Source organism: Bicyclus anynana, chromosome 13 (assembly GCF_947172395.1).
Source record: "Bicyclus anynana chromosome 13, ilBicAnyn1.1, whole genome shotgun sequence".
NCBI classification, from domain to species: Eukaryota; Metazoa; Arthropoda; class Insecta; order Lepidoptera; family Nymphalidae; genus Bicyclus; species Bicyclus anynana.
The window spans coordinates 5,944,798-5,964,461 of record NC_069095.1 but is presented as its reverse complement, the minus strand read 5'-3'; the positions used below and the strand labels follow the sequence as shown (position 1 = coordinate 5,964,461).

Sequence of the window (19,664 nt, the reverse complement as noted above, 5' to 3'; positions counted from 1 at the left end):
AAAATGCAAAATTTTATCGAGAACACCGTGGAGCACAATTTCTAAACAATTTCTGTATATACCGTCAATACCGTCAATACTTAAAACTTGAAATCACGATTCACACACTAATTACACCCGAATTCAACAATACCGTAATGTAAAACTCATCGATGTTATACTCAATTAATTTGTTACCCTCTTTTGTGAAAAATGTTCTCTCATACTAAATTTAACAAAGAAATGAAAAACGATTGGCCGGATTTAGAGTAGTTTAAAATTACGTCGTTATTTTCGTTTACTATTCGGGCACAAGTTCTTTATCGCACTTCTGATATTAAAGGACTCAAAAGGTGATTACAAATATAAGAAAACTAATGTCGAACAAAGGTTATGATTCACAACACTGGTCAGGACAACTTAATTAACAAATCAAACTGTAACCAAAATAAGTCCCTAGAATGGCAGAGAATGATCTTGAGTGGAGTCACGTACTTGTGAACGATGTGTGTAGGGTTAAAGGCGCCTTTTACTGATATCAAACACTCCCTTTTTACACTCAAGTCACTCTCCCCGCCTATTCCAAGTAACCCATAAAGAATTACACAACAATAGATGTGGACGGTTCGAACGCCACGAGCACACTGAAGCCAACATCCAACACGAGATCGTGCGACGTCATATCCGTCTCAGACTACTATTTCCAACACTAAACGGCGATAACAACACTGTTTAAGTGTTTATATTCACAAACTACAAACGTGTCAAATTAAGCATTTCACCAAAACATAACTAAAATCAAGCCTCAAGACACCGTCAACTGTATGAGTATATTCCAAACGGAAACAAGAATTCTACCGATTAAATATTGACCACAAGCTAATGGAGCTGTGCTTGCTGGAATTATTAAACGGCGCTAAAAGCAGTTAAGCAGCTTGGCCACAAATCACGTTAATTACGGTAAATACGATTACTATGCCTTAATTAATAAATACGGTAACCATTATTATCTGGTGCTATTTTCATACCAAATGATATGGTTTACGAGGTTGAAATTTCGGTTTAAAAATTAAATATTATATTTACCGCAGGATGAGTGTTATTTGTTTTTGAATCATCAAAGTGTTTATCTGTGGTTTCAAAATACAACCGACTTCAAAAACATAAAACGTACCGACTAAACTAAAAAGCGAAAAATAACATCTATGTTCCAGCTGCTCTGCTCTTTATTAGCTATTTTTATTAAATTTTTCAGACAGTGTTCTTTCAGAAACGGCTTAAGCTAACAAGGTAATAAAGCTAAGGAAGCAGTAAGGTAAGGAAAGATAACTTACCGTCCAATCTCATTGGCTACTGTTATAGCCAAAGTTTTTGACGGTCTGTTGGAGCGTCAGCTGAGCAAATATCTGCGAATTCACGATGCACAATTTAGATTTACATCGGGTGTCGCCACAGAAAGCGCAATTCTGACGCTCAAACATACCGATACTATACAGATAGGAGTACACCTGTATACGCTGCCTTTTTGGACCTCTCGAAGGCTTTTGACCTGGTTAGGTATAATATACTTTGGTCTAAATTGATTGACCGAGTCAAGTACCACAAGACGTGATCAATATTCTTAAGTATTGGTATGACCAGGTTTAGGTTGGAGTGTGGAGTAAGACAGGGGGAATTGTCATCTCCAGCACTCTTTAATCTGAACATCATTATAGACCTCGGCAACGCTCGTTTCGGCTGCTCAATAGATGGGCAGTGTGTAAACAGCATTAATTATGCAGATGACATGATGTTGTTGAGTCCATCAGTGAAGGTGTTCCGCCTGCTGACAATTGCTGATGAATATACGCAGAAGCATAGCCTTTTGTATAATGTTAAAAAGATCGAACTTCTGGTGTTTTGGGCGGGCTCACAAAAATTAGAAAATGTGCCACCAATGACCAATGTCACTGGTGGAGGAATCGAGCTTCGATAATAATAGTGGGAAAAAGTGAAAGGGCTTTCCATATCTTTATAGTGCATCTAAGGAAAGAGGATTTGGATATACTATTTTATTGCTAACCCTTGGACTTGCATCCAAGGGATAGCAGTGATATGGAAAACGACAAAAGTGAAACGAGATTAGTGTCTAATCCTGAGCGCACGATTTTAACGATGGTTTCAACTTTGAACCTAAGAAGTTAAACATTATATAGGAAGTTTCGTTGAGATTGGGTTTGTGAAAAAAAACAACAAAAATTACAGATGTCTAACTAACAGTAACTATTTAACGATTAAAATTAAATCTAACCAAAAATTTACAGGCTCTGTAAACCGACTTTTTATTATTCCAAAGTTTGTGTGGAATTCAGAATATAGGAGAAATTGTAACTTAAACTCTTTTGGAGTATAGCCAGCTAGAGTTTGCGCAAGATTTCATTCTGTGGTTTCACGGTACCTTCAAATTAGATATAAATAAGCTTTTTAGTGAGAAAATTCACTATTCAGATAACATTTTAAACGATTTTACAACAATAAAAAGGTTCAATTCTATTGATTTTTTAACACATTTTTGTTTATTTTTCTTATATAATCACATTTTATTTTCATTGTTCTTAATTTAAATATTTAGTGTAGCGATTTTGTAAATAAAAAAAGAAATCAATGATTATTTTTAAGTAACGCAAAGTTCTTTAAAACAGGCTGAATCAAAATGTGTTTTGGAATGGGCAATGGTGTAAATTCTCGGCAGGTTTTGTTAAAGGAAATAAATTGAAATCATCAATCACCTGTCGCCAGCACGTCTCAAGCTCGGAGATGTTTTCATTTAATCCGTAGCAAGCACGTACAGTCCAAATATCAAGCTACCAAGGACGATATTTTGGCAGATTTACAATTGTAATTTAAAAGAAAATATGGTATGCTTCTTAAATATTGATTTTATTATAATTTAACATGTCTGCAGTAATCAAATTAATATCAAATGCGGGAGATTGGATAGATCATACGGTTTTCACAGAAAGCTTAATAATTTCACGTATAGCTTAACAATCTTACGTCATGTCTATTATATACCGCTATATATACCGCTTCCTACCGACTACAAAGAGGCATTAGTAAAATCTAATAAACTAATATTTTAATGAGGCAAGATTTGATTTTTTGTTTGTTCGTTACGATTGAACTCAAAAAGTACTAAACTGATTTTAAAAATTCTTTCACAATTAGAAAGTACATCTTCACCGTGTAACACAGACTATTTATTCTTATTCCCGTATTCTCAAAAGAATTTTAGCTATGCGGGTAAAACCACAGGCGTCCGCTAGTCGTCGTTATCAAACCATTTTCGGCTCACTGCTGAGCTCGAGTCTCCTCTCAGAATGAGAGGGGTTATGTCAATAATCCACCACGCTGAACCCATGCGGATTGGCAGACTTCACACTCGTAGAGAATTGAGAAATTCTCTGGTGTGCAGGTTTGTTCACGATGTTTTCCTTCACCGTTTGAGACACGTGATAGTTAATTTTTTAAAATGCACACAACTGAAAAGTTGGGGGTGCATGCCCCGGATTCGAAATCCACACCCTCCGGAATCAGAGGCGGAGGTCATATCCACTGGGCTATCACGTCCGCTAGTACAAAATATTAAAACAGCAAAAACTTAAAAAGACCAAGCACGAAGTTCACTAAATATAAGTACGTTGTAAAGTTTCCAAAAGCAATCGGCGCAAGCCTTCATTTCCATGTTGGACGGTGGCCAATTTCTTTGATGGTGTTTTATAACTGCTCACCGAAAATATTTTGAGAAGGCATTTCTCAGTTGGTACAGTTCTAGTTACAGCGATCTCCTTTAGCTGTTCCGTTTTCATGTCGTTCTACATTTGGTGTCGCTAAGCTTTCATTCAAGAATCAATTAAAAAAATTACAGATGTTAACAAACTGCTATTGGTGTTGTCGCGACATTGTACAAGATCAGTGACGTACCGTGCCTTAAAGGGGTCAAGGGGTCCTAGAATACAGTAGTAGAATTCCTACCCACCACCACCCATAGCAAAAAATTGGTAATTTTGTATAGCAATTTTAGGTGGTACCACGATTACCATAGAATACGTAATAGTGGTGGTACGAAGTTCACGGAGTCAGCTAATAATAAAATATTATCTGGATTTATTATTAAAACTAATATTATAAATCTAAAGAGTTTATTTGTTTCTTTGCTTGAACGTGCTAATCTCAGGAACTACAGGTCCGATTTGAAAAAATCTTTCAGTGGAACCCATTTATCGAGGAAGGCTATATATATATTATCTCCTTATTTCTACGGGAAAGCGAACCACGCAGGTGAAACCGCGCGTCGTCAGCTAGTAATGCATAATTTTCGATACAATGTAAATAATCTTCGATGCGATGTAGTATAGAAATTCCAAAAATTCCGTCCCCCGATCGGCTAGGGTTGCGCGCATGCCCGGTAAGGCAGCGCTCTGCCCCGCCACAACCAGGTTGCCATCGCCACCCGCGCGCGCGGTCGCCTCCCCGGCCTACATTCCCGTACCATACGAACTCGAATACAAATCGATACACAATCAAAATTAAATCGAGTTTACGTTCAAGTGCTCAGCTATTTAAATCTTATAAAATCGATAATACAATCTGTGCAAAGATTGTTCTCAGTGATTCGTTTTTGTGAATGTTGTTATTCTTAATAATGTAATTTAGAGTATATAATATGGTGATGCTCTTCTGATGCATGATGATGGTTCTACTTGTCTTTGAATACTGAAAACACACAGAAACAGGTAGGTACGAATGTATTTTGTTTGTAATTAAGTTACCTTAGCTATGTGACCCGACCCATAAAGGTTACTATTTACATATTATGTATATTGTACACATTTGTTTACTTCTAGGTATTATTTACATAATATGTTTAGTAAATAGGCAACTATAGTGTTGCCATTCTTTATAATGAGCTATGTATATGGGATATAGTAATATAACCTCAAAACAACTGGAAGTTCCATTTATTATTTCACTTTATAACTATTGTACTAGAAGTAAGTTTATCATATTATACTGGCAATATACTCGTACCTATATAGTCGTAGAAGGTACAGAACATTGTACGTAGGTACAGTAAGGATTTGTCAGAATGGCTTATACTCATAGATACTAGGTACCTACATACTACAATGTTGGATAGAGCCCTATATGAGTGAAGTTGAATGAAGTTATCGTTATCGTTATCAACACATATTTGGCTCACTGCAGAGCTCGAGTCTCCTCTCAGGATAAGAGGGGTTACGCCAATAGTCCACCACGCTGGCCCAATGGATTGGCAGACTTCACACACGCAGAGAATAAAAAAAAAATAAAAAAACGATGTTTTCCTTCACCGTTTGAGACACGTGATATTTAATTTATTAAAATGCACACAACTGAAAAGTTGGAGGTGCATGCCCCAGACCGGATTCGAACCCACACCCTCCGAAATCGAAGGCAGAGGTCATATCTACTGGGCTATCACGGCTCTCTAAATAAAGTTATTTATTAATTATTTTTCATTTTTGTAAATATTTTCAAAAGAATACCATTTTTTTTATTGTACTAGCGGACCCGGTCAAGCTTCGCTTTGACTTATGTACACTTCTTCCCTATACCTACTCTACCCTACCCTTACCCCTACCCTACCTTACCCTACCTTAAACGTTTGTATAGGAAATAGAAGGGGAAATAAAAGGGTTGTTTTTATGGTTTTCCCGGCAATCATTATAATTTTTCTCACTTCCCTGTATCTCCACAAACATTTCAAGACCAAGATAAGATAAATCCGTTGAGCCGTTCTCGAGTTTTAGCGAGACTGACGAACAGCAATTCATTTTTATGTGTATAGATAATTACTTGTCATCTACAACGGATACAATAGTTAAATACCTATTCAAACATACTCAAAATTATTTAATATTTCCTTCTTGAAAGTTTCAAGACACATGTTCCAAAAGGTCTCTTCATTTTCCTCAAGTTCTTATTATATTTTCTAGGTGATTATAGTGCTGACTCTAGCGGTTGACAATGATGATGATCATCCGACAGATATATCAACAGCCCCCCTAGCCAAGTGGCGTGTCGATTCTCTTTCTACGATCGCTAACGCTTCGAAAACTAGAAAAATGTATGGGAATGACAGATCTTGATCACGTAACCTGTCGATAGCAAATGTCATTCCCATACATTTTCCTAGTTTTCTAAGCGTTAGCGATCGTAGAAAGAGAATCGACACGCCACTTGGCTAGGGGGGCAGGTTTACGGTTCGTAACAATTTTATTTTCGTGGATTTTTTTTTCCTAAAACATTGCTGACAAATAGACACAGCAGCTAAGCGGCTATTGTCATCTACACAGACTTGTGTGTAAGTCATCTATCTATGCAGACTTGTGTGTAAACACAAATGCACTCTCAATTCCCTTACTTACTCTTATACTCCAATGAAAGGTTAAGATGAACGGAGAATTAGGGGCAAAAAGGCGTACTTTCCGAAACTTGGAGATGTTTTATGTTTGACTAGCTGACGCGCACGGTTTTGCCCGCGTGGTTCCCGTTCCCGTAGGAATACGGGATAATATATAGCCTATAGCCTTCCTTGATAAATGGGCTACCTAACAAAGAAAGATTTTCGAAATCGGACCTGTAATTCCTGAGATTAGCGCGTTCAATCAAACAAGAAAAAAAAACTCTTCAGCTTTTTAATACTAGTATGGATTAGTATGGATGATGACCGCTGACTTCCTTACTCCAAAGGCTATTGAGAATTTTTGAAAAAAACCCTAAACTTGTTTAGTAGGCCTGACTTCGAAAACTGCTCTTCTATTCATTCACTAACTTTAAGTAACTTTAGTGGATATACACGAAAAATAACTACCTATTGATACGAATTCTGAAGTCACGTGATTTTGTATTCACTATTTATTTGTTGCTAACTGGTCAAAACTACTAACCAGTGTGTTTGACATTGTGATTTTCGTTAACAATGGGCTTTACGGAATACGAAAAATGTGGTTGTTATTGATTTGAAGTTAATTTTATTAGGTGGCTAATAGATCAATGGCCTGCTGAACCTGCAGGCTTATTCAGTATTTTTGACGTATGCTAGTTGACATATACGAAATTGAAATTATATGTAAGAAATGTCATTCGCTGCTTACTTATGGATATCATACAGTGGGTAGATGACATTTTTAATTGATTGATATTTACTTTAATATGTTGATTTTTGACGGCCTCCATGGCGCAGTGGTATGCGCAGCGGACTTACAAGACGGAGGTCCTGGGTTCGATCCCCGGCTGGACCATTGAGGTTTTCTTAACTGGTCCAGGTCAGGCTGGTGGGAGGCTTTACCGTGGCTAGTTACCACCCTACCGACAAAGACATACCGCCAAGCGATTTAGTGTTCCGGTACGACGTCGTGTAGAAACCGAAAGGGTGTGAATTTCATCCTCCTCCTAACAAGTTAGCCCGATTCCATCTTAGATTGCATCATCACTTACCATCAGGTGATATTGTAGTCAAGGGCTAACTTGTAAACAATAAAAAGAAATGATAATAAAGGCCAAAAGAAAATAGTGAATAAGGCATCTATCTGTACAAATTAACATGCGGGAATAAAATCCATGGACACTACGGCATAGCAAGACGCTATCGGGTCTCCTTGATGGATATTAGAGATTAGCAAAGCTTTGTGATAGAGCTTCAATAACGCAACAGTAATTAGATTAGTCAGCCAAGTGAGGAATATTGAGAAAATTCCTAAGCAACGAAGGATCAAAGACACAAAATGATTGATCTTTTTCACGCTATTCCTGGGATCGTCGTGAACTCAACTATGATAAGCAATAACGTGAAAAGAAAATTCTTTTTTCCTAGAAGAAGGGACTTGATTAAAAATTAGTCATATTGTCTGTTGTCCGTAAGCAAACTTAACTAATATAAATACTAATATTATAAAGCTGAAGAGTTTGTTTGTTTGATTGATTGAACGCGCCAATCTCAGGAACTACTGGTCCGATTTGAAAAATTCTTTCAGTGTTAGATAGCCCATTTATCAACTAAGTCTATAGGCTATATATTATCGCCATATTCTTATGGGAACGGGAACCACGCGGGTGAAACCGCGCGGCGTCAGCTAGTTTAAAATATAAACCTAACTATACATGCGAATGAGAGTAGAGTAGCGATAAAAAAACAACTGTGAAATTAATAATCAACAGAAACAAAAAACAAAGGTTATGTAACTATAGTGGTAGGTCACACGGACTCGCATGGATACCAACACTCACATTTGTAGAGCGAAGCTCGTCTATTCTCCTGAACATGATTCTGATTCATACTACAAATTCATTAAGTTAAAAAAATCTTATTGAACCTACAGTACTGCTGGCCTATTCACTATTTTGGTCTTTATTATCAACCTATTAAATAAACATGTCATCTACATCTGTTACATAAAACCTTAATTTCGTACAAATATAGATAGTGAATTAGCCTGCTAAATAATTTGAAATAAATAGCAAGGTTCTTTTAATTTGGACTATGTTAAACATCGATGTAGGCAACGGATGACATCTGTTACATAAAACCTTAATTTTGTAATATATCAACTACTAGTAGCATACGTCAAAGATAGTGAATTAGCCTGCTAAACAATTTGAAATAAATAGCAAGGTTCTTTTAATTTGGATAATGTTAGTTGCAATTTAAATTAGGTTCTTTTATGATATTTATTATACGTAACCTACTTTCTTTTCTTTCAAAAAAGTTTTATATAAGTATAAATAATGCTGAAATTTTCATTTTAAATTTATTTATATTTCAGACAAGTTAAAGAAAATTACTTTGCAAGTGTTGGCAAAAATAGAAAAAACCTCGTTCACTTAAAAATTACTTTGTTATTGACAGTTACCTTTTGAAATCTTTTTTTTAGTTTTTCTAACGTCACTGACAGACTAACGGCGTTACTAACTTACTGCCTCATTGGCCCCATGGTAGGAGCCCAGTTTGACTACGGATAAATGAAGTCCATCATCAATGGTCCTTGGTTCAAATACCGGGTTGAGGTATTTTTTTTTTATTCTTTACAAGTTAGCCCTTGACTACAATCTCACCTGATGGTAAGTGATGATGCACTAAGATGGAAACGGGCTAACTTGTCAGGAGGAGGATGAAAATCCACATTCCGTTCGGTTTCTACACCACATCATACCGGAACGCTAAATCGCTTGGCGGTACGTCTTTGCCGGTAGGGTGGTAACTAGCCACGGCCGAAGCCACCCACTAGCCAGACCTGGACCAATTAAGAAATTCTCAATCTGCCCAGCCGGGGATCGAACCCAGGACCGCCGTTTTGTAAATCCACCGCCGTCGAGGCCGTCAAAAGCCGTCAAATAATTAGGTTTTCTGTTTTCCAAGAATTCTCAGTAGCAGCCGTTGAAAGTTGGTGATTACACATTCCCGTGCCCCAGAGAGCACGTTAAACTGTTCTCATTATTATCATTAACCTGTGATGATGATCAATAAACTTATATATCAGCCTATCAAGTTTCAACCCGTTTTAGAACCGTTTGGTGGGTCGAAACTTCAAGACCCCTCTCGAAGAAGAAGATAATGCAGGAGGCCCTGTATAGTGATCATTCATAAAACTAGAATTGTACCTGTTATAAGTAATATTTAATGCTTTCTATTACATAGTCCATTGAGCCGTGATAGCCCAGTGGATATGACCTCTGCCTTCGATTCCGGGGCATGCACCTCCAACTTTTCAGTTGTGTGCATTTTAAGTAATAAAATATCACGTGTCTCAAACGGTGAAGGAAAAACATCGTGAGGAAACCTGCATACCAGAGAATTTTCTTAATACTCTGCGGGTGTGAAGTCTGCCAATCCGCATTGGGCCAGCGTGGTGGACAATTGGCCTAACCCATCTCATTCTGAGAGGAGACCCGAGCTCAGCAGTGAGCCAAATATGGGTTGATAATATTTACATAGACCGAAGATACTCGAAGCCCTCATTCGCACGAGAGATTTTTTAACGGACGTTAAAAAAGCGTTCAAATATCCTAAATGCAGCTATATAAAGGTCTATTTCCAACGCCCAAAATTTAAAATGCAACACTGCTCGAAGCGTCGTGTTTTAAAAACGCTATCGTGTGAACATACACTTGGGAATGCATTTGTTGTATATGAACGCTTTTTTAACATCCGTTAAAAAAAATTCGCACAAGAATTTTTTTACCAAACAGCGTTGCATTTTCAACTTTTGGCGTTGGAAATAGACCATGCATTAAATTAAGAACGTTATAAAAGTGCCAACGCTGGGTTTTAACGTATCGGTTTTTTAACTTTCGTGCGAATTAGGCCTAGAGATATTAAAGTTTTGACGGCCTCCGTGGCGCAGTGGTATGCGCGGTGGATTTACCGCTTCCATCTTAGATTGCATCATCACTTAACTTCAGGTGAGATTGTAGTCAAGGGCTAACTTGTAAAGAATAAAAAAAAAAAGTTACTGTAAAAGGAAAATGTGTACGTGAATTGAGATACCAAAACGGTACATCGGTCAAATGTACCTTCGTCAAATCATGTACATTGTACAGTGTACCCACTCGTACGTACACGAGGGAATTTCTAACAAAGTGGAATAAGCTGCCGCAAACTAACTTTCACAATATCCAATATCCTGTACTACGTACAACCGAAACAAAACAAACCCTATACGTTGGCAATGTTACTAATTAGGTACTATAGAGTTTCATTTTGAAAGTTTAATACAACTTGTTTCTTTTTGTTGCAGAATGAAGGGAACAAAGGCCGTTTTTCTCGTTTTATTGTTTGGCCACCTCTCCGCACTGCCAGATACAATAAGAATAGGTAAGCATCTATAATAACAGTTAGGGTTCCGATTACACTTCCTTTTCGTCGAATGTTATTGGCCGTTCGCTTTTTCCTCATTTGTATGGGATCTTTTATGTGGATATAACTTCAACGGAGCGGTTTTGCGTGTAGAAGCTCGTAAAATATTAAACCGTTGAATAATAATCCTATAATCCAATATGTTCCTACCAACTGAGGGTCTAAAATACCCAAATCCAATATCAACTAAATAAACAACATATTTGTACCTTTTGCCGTGGAGACCCTTGGGCCATGGAGTCGCAGTGCCAAAAAATTTTTCCGTACCATTTCACCGCGGCTAGTTACCTCGACTGGTGACAGAAGGGCTGCTTCATTTTTTGCGCAAAGGATCAGCCTGGCTGTCCAACGCGGAAATGCAGCCAGTATTCTTGCCACCATTCCACGTGGGCATGATTTGTATAGTTATTAGGATAAGTTAGCTTAAGTTCCCTATTGTATTCTTTCTCAATAAAAAAAAAAAACTAAATAAATCATTTGTTCAATGTCACATCTTCATAAAACCTGCGCTGTCAGAATCAAGAGTGCTATTGTGACAAGGGCGTTAGAAGCGTTTAAGGGGCAACACGAGAGGTGTGGAAGCGATAAGGCCAATATACGTCAATTCATTCTTAAGCAAATTTTTTTATCGTAGCTATTTATACTATGTAGTATCTTTACATTTATCAAAAACTAATTAATAATTCATTATATACCTTACAGGCTACGTAAATAGTTTTGAAATTAGTTTGTTTTTGTTTTATGAACGAATTTTTTGAGAGGATGGCTAACCTCAAATAGCTAACGAAAAATATTTGTTTTTTAAAAACTATTAAATATTTGTGTACTTTTACTATGTATTCTGTGGTAATATTTAGACTTTATTACATATACCACAATTAGAACAAAATCAAATAAAACAAAATCATTTTCATTTTACAAGGGGGTCTTTTCCACCCCGAGGATGATAAGCAAGAAGTGGCGTTCCGTTACGCCGTGGAGAGGGTTAACGCCGACCGCGCGGTGTTGCCACGTGCCAAACTACTCGCTCAAGTAGAAACAATATCGCCACAAGACAGTTTTCACGCATCAAAACGAGGTAAGTTATTAGCAAAGAATACCTATAATTTCTAGCATACCTATCTATTTATTACCTGCCACCTCAACCCTTTCACACATTAAGTATATTTTTATAGTCTTATAATTCACACTCGAAAAAAGATGACGTCATGCGTCGTTCCCTAGCTCTAGTTGCCAACTTTTTTTACAAGAAATGAAGTATGAAGATTATTATACAGTATTTTAGAAAACGAACATTTTTTTTTTGAAAAATGCAACCATTCCATCAGTATTTTCTTAAGAGGTTGTCACGTTCAACTATCGTCAGTAAAGCAACGTCTATCGCGTTACAATGAAAGATTAGCAAGTTCTTGACAGAAATTAAGCCTGATGACAAGCATTAATATAGTCTAAACTGGAGCTGGCTTACCTAGAAGATGCTTATTCACTCTTTAAATTGATCAAAGCTTCTCTATTCACTCTTGAAGGTGTTCAAATTACGAGTAAGAGTGTCAGGAAACACAAACGCCGGAAGGGCATTCCTAATTTTTGCTGTGCGTCTTAAAAATGTGGATGCAAATCGTTTCATATTTGTTGCCTGGATTTCCACAACGCAGAATGCCACCGTTCGCGGCGTCTTGATGTTTTGTGGTACAAAGAAAGAGGAGGAATAAGATGATGAAGTGCCTGATGCAATGTCATGTTTTATTCACTTTTTAACTGAATCAAAAAAGTAGAAGATTCTCAATTCGTTCGAATCTTATATTAATGTTCACGTGTTTTTCTATGTAGGCAGTGTAAGAATACGTTTATTCACATTTCATTTCAACCACTGTACCTGTACTGTATGTAACTAGACATCTTGTTCTTTCAAAAAGATACATAGTTCGTACTTTGGTATTTGTAATATTTACACATATCAAACTCAATTTAAAGTACGAAAATACTAACACCCTGCGACCTTGACCGCTTAAATTTCAGTTACTATAAATCCCGTATAAACCATGTATTTTCAAAAATCCTTCTTAAGTTTAAAAAAGGCTTCTATGTATTATAATATATTTCTATTCCAAATTTCAGTAATTCAGTTCAGTAATTGCGGTGCGAAAGAATAACACAGACAAACTTTCGGCTTTATCATACGTAGTTGTGTAATGTACAATTGTAGAAAAGTCTAAAATGGGTAACATTCCCAAAAAACCTCGTAAGCCTCATTTAAGAAAGATCTTCTAGCTATACCTTGGGACTCCAACGTCTACCGCCTTTTCAAACTACGAATATGTGTAGTCTTGTTATACCACAGTTTTTAAACTTTTTTCATTCCAAGCTAGAGTTGTACTGGTATTGGAAAAAAACAAAATAACGTAAGCAAAAAAATATTATTTGAGCCTAATTATTCCTAAATGTAGTAAAGAAAGAATTAAGAAGACCTACATAGGGAAAGAAACCTTACTTCAAACAAATCCTTCCAGATAAAGTTATTACGTCATGATTTGTGTTTTACAGTTAGTTTCATATAATAACAAGGAAAATAGAATAGTTGTAAGACTAAGAAGTAAGTTTATTTAGATTTTTGTCTGTTAAATTTAAGTCTAATTAGTCTGTACACTCGTGAATACCTATGAGTTAATGTAATTCTTTTGAGAAAAATAAAAATCTTATAACTCTAGGTAGTTGTAAGAAGTTTTATATTTCAAGGAGTTTTCTTGTAAAACCCTATGTATATAATTTCAACATAGAAAATCATCTTCATTAGACTCATCTTCTTGTAAGCAAACCGAACTAACGCTATCTTGTTCCAAGTTTGTTGTATGTGACAATGAAAAAAATAGCGGTTTCCACGCTGTGGGCAGCAACTATCCATGATCCCGATTAAAATTCGGGTGACGACTAATTTATATCGCTTCACGTATAGAAAATCAATGAAAAGCCTTCCAATCTGACCATGAAATTATTTACTGGGACAAAATATAGCTTACGACACTCCCAAATAAGGTGGCTATCTAGTGGTAAAAGAATTTTCAAAATCAATTCAGAAGATCGAGAGATTAACCTTACAACAGCACAAACTAATAGTTGTATAGATATCTCGTTGAATATTTATTTAATCTAAATATTTTCAAGGCAAACAATATCACCCTAATTTGTATTCCGCTTAAAGTGACTAAGAATACGTACAGTTAAGCAACATTTCAGAGTTCGGCGTACATTCAATTTGTCTTAGTAAATGTTTAGCTTAGTTTAACATTCGCCTAATGGCTGCGAAGAAGTCAACCTCATTTGCATAATCTTGTGTACTTTGCACAGTCTGTTACCAGCAGATAACCGCAGCCAATCAATGAGCTTTCACAGTTCACACGCCTGGATTTACAACCTCGAATGCCACAAGCTGAATAGAGTTTAGATTGATCTAGGCGTTATCCGTTTCTACTGTTATTAAATTCATGATATATTTGAACTGATTGGGGTATTATATAAGATGGATTCGCTATATCCGAATATAGTATTTTTGTGTAGTACTTTTATGTAGCTTTGCTTAGTTATAAATATTACAATACTGGGTCATTTATAAGTACTTCTCTCTTTAGTTTAATAAGAACAAAATACAGTAGCTGAAATAACAGTAAAATATGTTTTATTAACGGACGCACCTCAATTTCACCCGCGAAGTCTCCGTTTGCGGGGCAGTACAGAGATAAACTACTTATAAATAAGCTACTTGCTCGCTAGTTTTGATAGATTTTTTAAAATTGGCTTTTTGAAAAGGTAACAAACTCACATTCGTACTTTATACTTGTTTCCATCCATATTCACTTGCATACCATGCCAATTCTGAAAGTGTAAAAGAGACCCGGATATCGCTCTCTCACAATAATTCATTAATCAGAATTTTAGACTAACCCCAATCAAGCAGGCAGACAGGTTTTTAGACAAAGAAAATACAAACAGCAGGTGTCATAGTGCGATATTTTGTGTGTTGACATCCGGTTCAAAGAAAATAAATCTTTGAAACGTGCGTTGTTCCTTGTAAGTTAAAGAAAACTATTTGGCAAAAAATATATCTTAAGAATGAAGATACAAAATAAAATCGCTATCGGACGCACCGAAGTTTGCTTTGTTAATATTTTTTCCGAGTCGCTTAGAATATCGCAAATACCAGTTTGACCCAAAGCCCATATATTTCCTATATCAATGAATACAACTTTTATTATTCTCCTATCACAGTCAAACTGCACCAAAATCGACTGGAGTAGGTTGATCGTGTCCTTCCATTAGCATAATATTATGTAAGAACTGTAGACCATCTGTTCCCAATAGATAAAGCTATCTATCTACCTATTGTATACCTCTACCAAAATATTTCTTGACTATAAAGTGTTTACGTGACCATAATATTATTTACTTTGCCACTTTTTCTTTTTTTCCAAATACCCCTAGAGCAAAGTTTTACGACGTTATATTTATTGTTTCATAAGTTTGTTCTTCGATACAAAAACTCGAATGATATTTTTATTAAAGTTTTCTTATTTATAGCAATTATTTATTAGGGGTATAAAAATAGAAAAAGACTTACATTATGTCAAACGCATCATTTGTTCGTTTTTCAAGTTTTAATTAAATTCCCATATATGTACCAATATTCCCATTCTCCAAGTAGTCGGGAAAGACTGTGCTAGGAGTGGGTCCGACAATAGAACAACGGGGCGGGGATCGAACCACCACCCCTCGGTGATGAGTCCAACCGCTTTTACCGTTGAGCTATTGAGGCTGTAAATGTGTGCGCTCAGTGTTGTTGCCTGTTATTCGGATCACTTTTTGCGGTGATATTGTAGGGACTAACCGATCTACAGTATAAAATTATCATTAGGTCCATGAGAAATAAAGTTTGGGAACCTCTGATAAAATACATGATGGATCACCTAATAATTGTAGACATTTCTACGTAGTATGCCACTTGCTACGAAGTGGTGTCGCCGCAATCTTCGGGCCGCAGTCAGCGCCGGCGGCAGCGCACGTCCAATCCATCTGTGATACTATGGAGCTGCCACATTTGGAGACTAGATGGGACTATCGAACTAGACGCGAGTCCTGTCTAGTCAACTTATATCCACATCCTGCTGCCCTTAGTCGGGTAAGTAACTATTATGAATTACTATGAAATAGGTACCTATTTTAACGGCCCTGCTGGATCTACGAGGCAATTATACTTAAGTATGCTATGTACTATTATGACCTACGGATCCTTGATTTGGTCGCTATCTACGGACTTTATAAAGATACTCAGTCACTCAATAAGCGATGGAGCGAGATTGCAGTTTCTCTGCGTGATGGGATCTGAAATGCGGAGAACCGCAGAAGAACTTAAGTCTGACATAGCTTAGTGAGTCGCAAAATGAATTGGAAGGCAGGGCACATATCCTGTCCCAAGGTGCTGCAATGGCGATCCTTCACTTGGTGAACTAAGGACATCATCGGTCTGCATGTCAATTTAAAGGGATCCGCTGGATGCCGACTTAAAATCTTGGTGTTTGAAGTCATGCAAGTGACCTATGTCCAGCAGTAGACGTCCATCGCTTGTTAATGATGATGATGATGAAATACCTATAAATTAAGGGACGCTCGCGACTTCCTCGGCGAGAAAATCGGTGTAAACTTTTCTACCTAACCTATTTATTTAGAAGACAGAATTGGCTAGTCTTAGAAGATATATGCAAGTATGCCATTATATTTTCACTGAAAGTTTCATAAATGAAAGAGCTCAGTTAGTTACGTAGCTCGACTCAGGACTCGTGATCAAAGCCATATAGGCTAACTAGTGGAGCAGCGAGGTAGTTATATACTCGTAAATACATTAATCTAACTAAATCCGCATTGAGCTGCATCCAACCGAGTAAGAAGAATGACGTACACAGATTTATACGCGTATTAGCTGGATATATTAGGGATAATATTGCTGCATTGTCTCACTGGATACAATGCAGTTAACCCACTTAAGAACCAGATGGGTCTTTGTAGATGTAATATACCACTAATCTAGACGTTGCTCGGATAAATAAAACGACTAAGTTAGATTTATTACAAAACATAAACATAAAAGTTTCTCCTTAGGAAAACAGGACACAGGAAAAATAATACAAACTTGAATTTTTCCTGGTCCTGTTCTGATGATGAGAATATACTAAGCGACAGCAAAACTATTAAGTTAAACTGAAATAATTGCAGCATCATCTTATGATCCAACTAAAGCAATTATGGTCTTAATGCATTCCTAACATAATTTTCATAGCAGTACCTTAGTATAATTGCATTGTCTTACGGCAGGGAACACATTTAACCCACTCAGGTGAGATGGGGTCTCAAACGACCCCAGATGGCGTAGGGAGTTTAGTTGTAGTAATTATTAACGATGCAGGCAGACATTTTGCATTAATATAATTACACTATAGTCCCTGGTTACTTATTACCCGACTACGGCGTAGCCAAAAGGAAGGGTAATGATGTTTGTTAACATAGCTATGGTACCTACTGCTAAGTTTGATATTTTATCCAAAAATAAATATTAAGTTATACTAATTTGTTCACAAGACAGTCTATGGTCTAGCTAGGCGTCACCAAATACAAAAAATACAACCAAACTATCTTCATTCAAGTTGCCCTATAATCAAAAACAAAATCATAATTTATAACTTTAACGTCATTGTAAAACTAAACTTTAAAAAAGTTATGAGATTTCCAAACGCCCAATGGTCTAAATAACCCACAGCATTCTAATCGGGTTATTTTTTATCAAAAACCAACAATGAAGGAAGGAAGGAAGAAGGAGTAGTAAAACAATTAACAATTTAAACCATATTTTAGCTGCATGGTTGTGTTAGAGCAACAATTCACTAAAGTGTTCACAACAGATTCATAGCGAATATTTTATTGCAGGCATACGTCGACCTCGTCCGCGCCTGGGGCTGGAAATCGTTCACGATAGTGTACGAAAATAGCGACGGCTTAGTACGTTTGCAGGAATTATTAAAGGCCCATGGGCCCTCGGAGCTACCCGTCGCCGTCAGACAACTGCCAGACTCGCACGATTACAGGTTAACTAATGCTCCTACGAGATTTAATCTTCCCGAATCGCTGCATGTGTTTTAAAATTTAAGGACGTTATACAACGGTGCCTTTCAGAGCTCCTGCGCTATAAATAAACGTTTTTGAGGAAACCCAATATAACTTAGCATACATTTCATTATTGTTTTACAGCTTTTTTGCTTTATGAATAGTCTCAGCAGTTGATTAAGAAATTGTATTAGCGATTTCATTTTCAAAATTAGCTGAAGATCAGATATTGAGATGCAATTACTTTCTGGTATCTTTTGTAGCTTCGGGCACATTCAGTCTACCGTTTAAGTCACAACCAGATTTGATTTTATACACATCGTAATCAAACCTTTTCTATAATGTCAATTGGCCATATACGAGAACATTGAACGAACATTGTTAAATAGGAGATTACCATGGGGTGATCACAACTCCCCTATGAATAAGTACTTAAGTAGTCAATTGAAAAGAGAAATCTAAAATTTCCATACCCCATTTTTAGAGCGTCTCAAGTGTATCGACATTTACTGTACGAAGCGATTTGAATCTAACGTTAACTCTTATAGACTTCTTTTAGCGAGATAAAGGAATAGTGGATAAAATAAATGTTTCTTGCAGGCCATTGTTAAAACAAATAAAGAACTCGGCAGAGTCGCATATCGTGCTAGACTGCGCTACTGAGAGGATTAAGGACGTACTCCAACAAGCGCAGCAGATCGGGATGATGTCGGATTACCACAGCTATCTTATCACTTCTCTGGTAATACGTCCAATGTCGATATATTTCACAACTTACGAGAATATCAATAAGACAATGTTTTGTCCAATGAAATATCTTAGCATGAAAAAGATGACTGCGGCTGATATATTTCTTGTTACAAGAAAATAAACAACAAAATATTTTGTCCAATGACCATAAATACCTTATATTGCAAAGAAAAAACGTGGGTCAAAAAGTTCGCAAAATAGGTATAGCTTGGCAACTTCGTTCGTAACACTCCCGATGAGCCGCGCGGGCAGGAGGCCGTGTAGCGATGAATAAAAACCGACTGATGCAGCTCACTTCCCCGCACGCACGATTTTACACCCGCGCTGTCTTTCCCCTCGTCGCCCGCATATCATGGTAGTGTCATCAACGAACTTGTCAGACTATGTCACTTTTTTACCTGAACTTGTTGTGAAACTAACTTGATAGGTTTATGATAGAAAGAAAAATGGCATGGTGCAAATAACCTACTATTTTCTTAAGAAAAATATCACAACGACATAAACTATTCACATGTATATTGGAATAAATTAAAAATAATAGATCATTATAAAATGGGTTTTTGTGTTATAAGACTTACAACTTGCCCAGTATATAATAAGCTTGCGATTTGAGCAAGAGAAGTAAAAACTTAGTTACCTTTATTTCGCAATATTTTAAATTATAATTTCTCTGCAAAGGACCTGCACAGCGTAGACTTAGAAGAGTTTAAATATGGAGGCACTAATATAACAGCGTTGAGGCTGCTCGATCCTGAGCGAGCCGAGGTGCAAAGAGTGGTGCGAGACTGGGTATACGACGAGGCGCGAAAGGGACGGAAGCTGCAACTAGGGCACACTTCGGCTAAGGTAATAA

The 19,664-nt window shown here is 36.8% G+C and overlaps 2 protein-coding genes across 9 annotated transcripts in view; both read left to right on the top strand.

Annotated features, from left to right (window-relative positions):
- The first annotated feature begins 1,612 nt into the window (after positions 1 to 1,612).
- Positions 1,613 to 1,954, top strand: LOC128198686 (uncharacterized). The gene has a single exon (XM_052885135.1). It carries the CDS (start codon positions 1,613 to 1,615, stop codon positions 1,952 to 1,954), a length of 342 nt encoding a protein of 113 aa, XP_052741095.1.
- A 2,517-nt stretch (positions 1,955 to 4,471) lies between these two features.
- Positions 4,472 to 19,664, top strand: part of LOC112045846 (glutamate receptor ionotropic, kainate 2) — a 40,524-nt gene continuing 25,331 nt past the window's right edge. For all 8 annotated transcript variants that reach the window (XR_008251358.1, XM_052884923.1, XM_024082201.2 and 5 more), the window contains exons 1-7: positions 4,472 to 4,754; positions 10,797 to 10,873; positions 11,838 to 11,993; positions 15,901 to 16,085; positions 17,885 to 18,042; positions 18,662 to 18,803; positions 19,490 to 19,657. Coding sequence is in view for 7 of the 8 variants with exons in the window: in XM_052884923.1 (XP_052740883.1) it covers positions 10,798 to 10,873; positions 11,838 to 11,993; positions 15,901 to 16,085; positions 17,885 to 18,042; positions 18,662 to 18,803; positions 19,490 to 19,657 (885 nt within the window). In the remaining variant the exon portion in view is untranslated. The remainder of the gene's footprint in view (positions 4,755 to 10,796; positions 10,874 to 11,837; positions 11,994 to 15,900; positions 16,086 to 17,884; positions 18,043 to 18,661; positions 18,804 to 19,489; positions 19,658 to 19,664) is intronic.

Coding starts and splice junctions, on each gene's coding strand:
- LOC128198686 (XM_052885135.1), top strand. CDS start 1,613: ATGACCAGGTTTAGGTTGGAGTGTGGAGTAAGACAGGGGGAATTGTCA.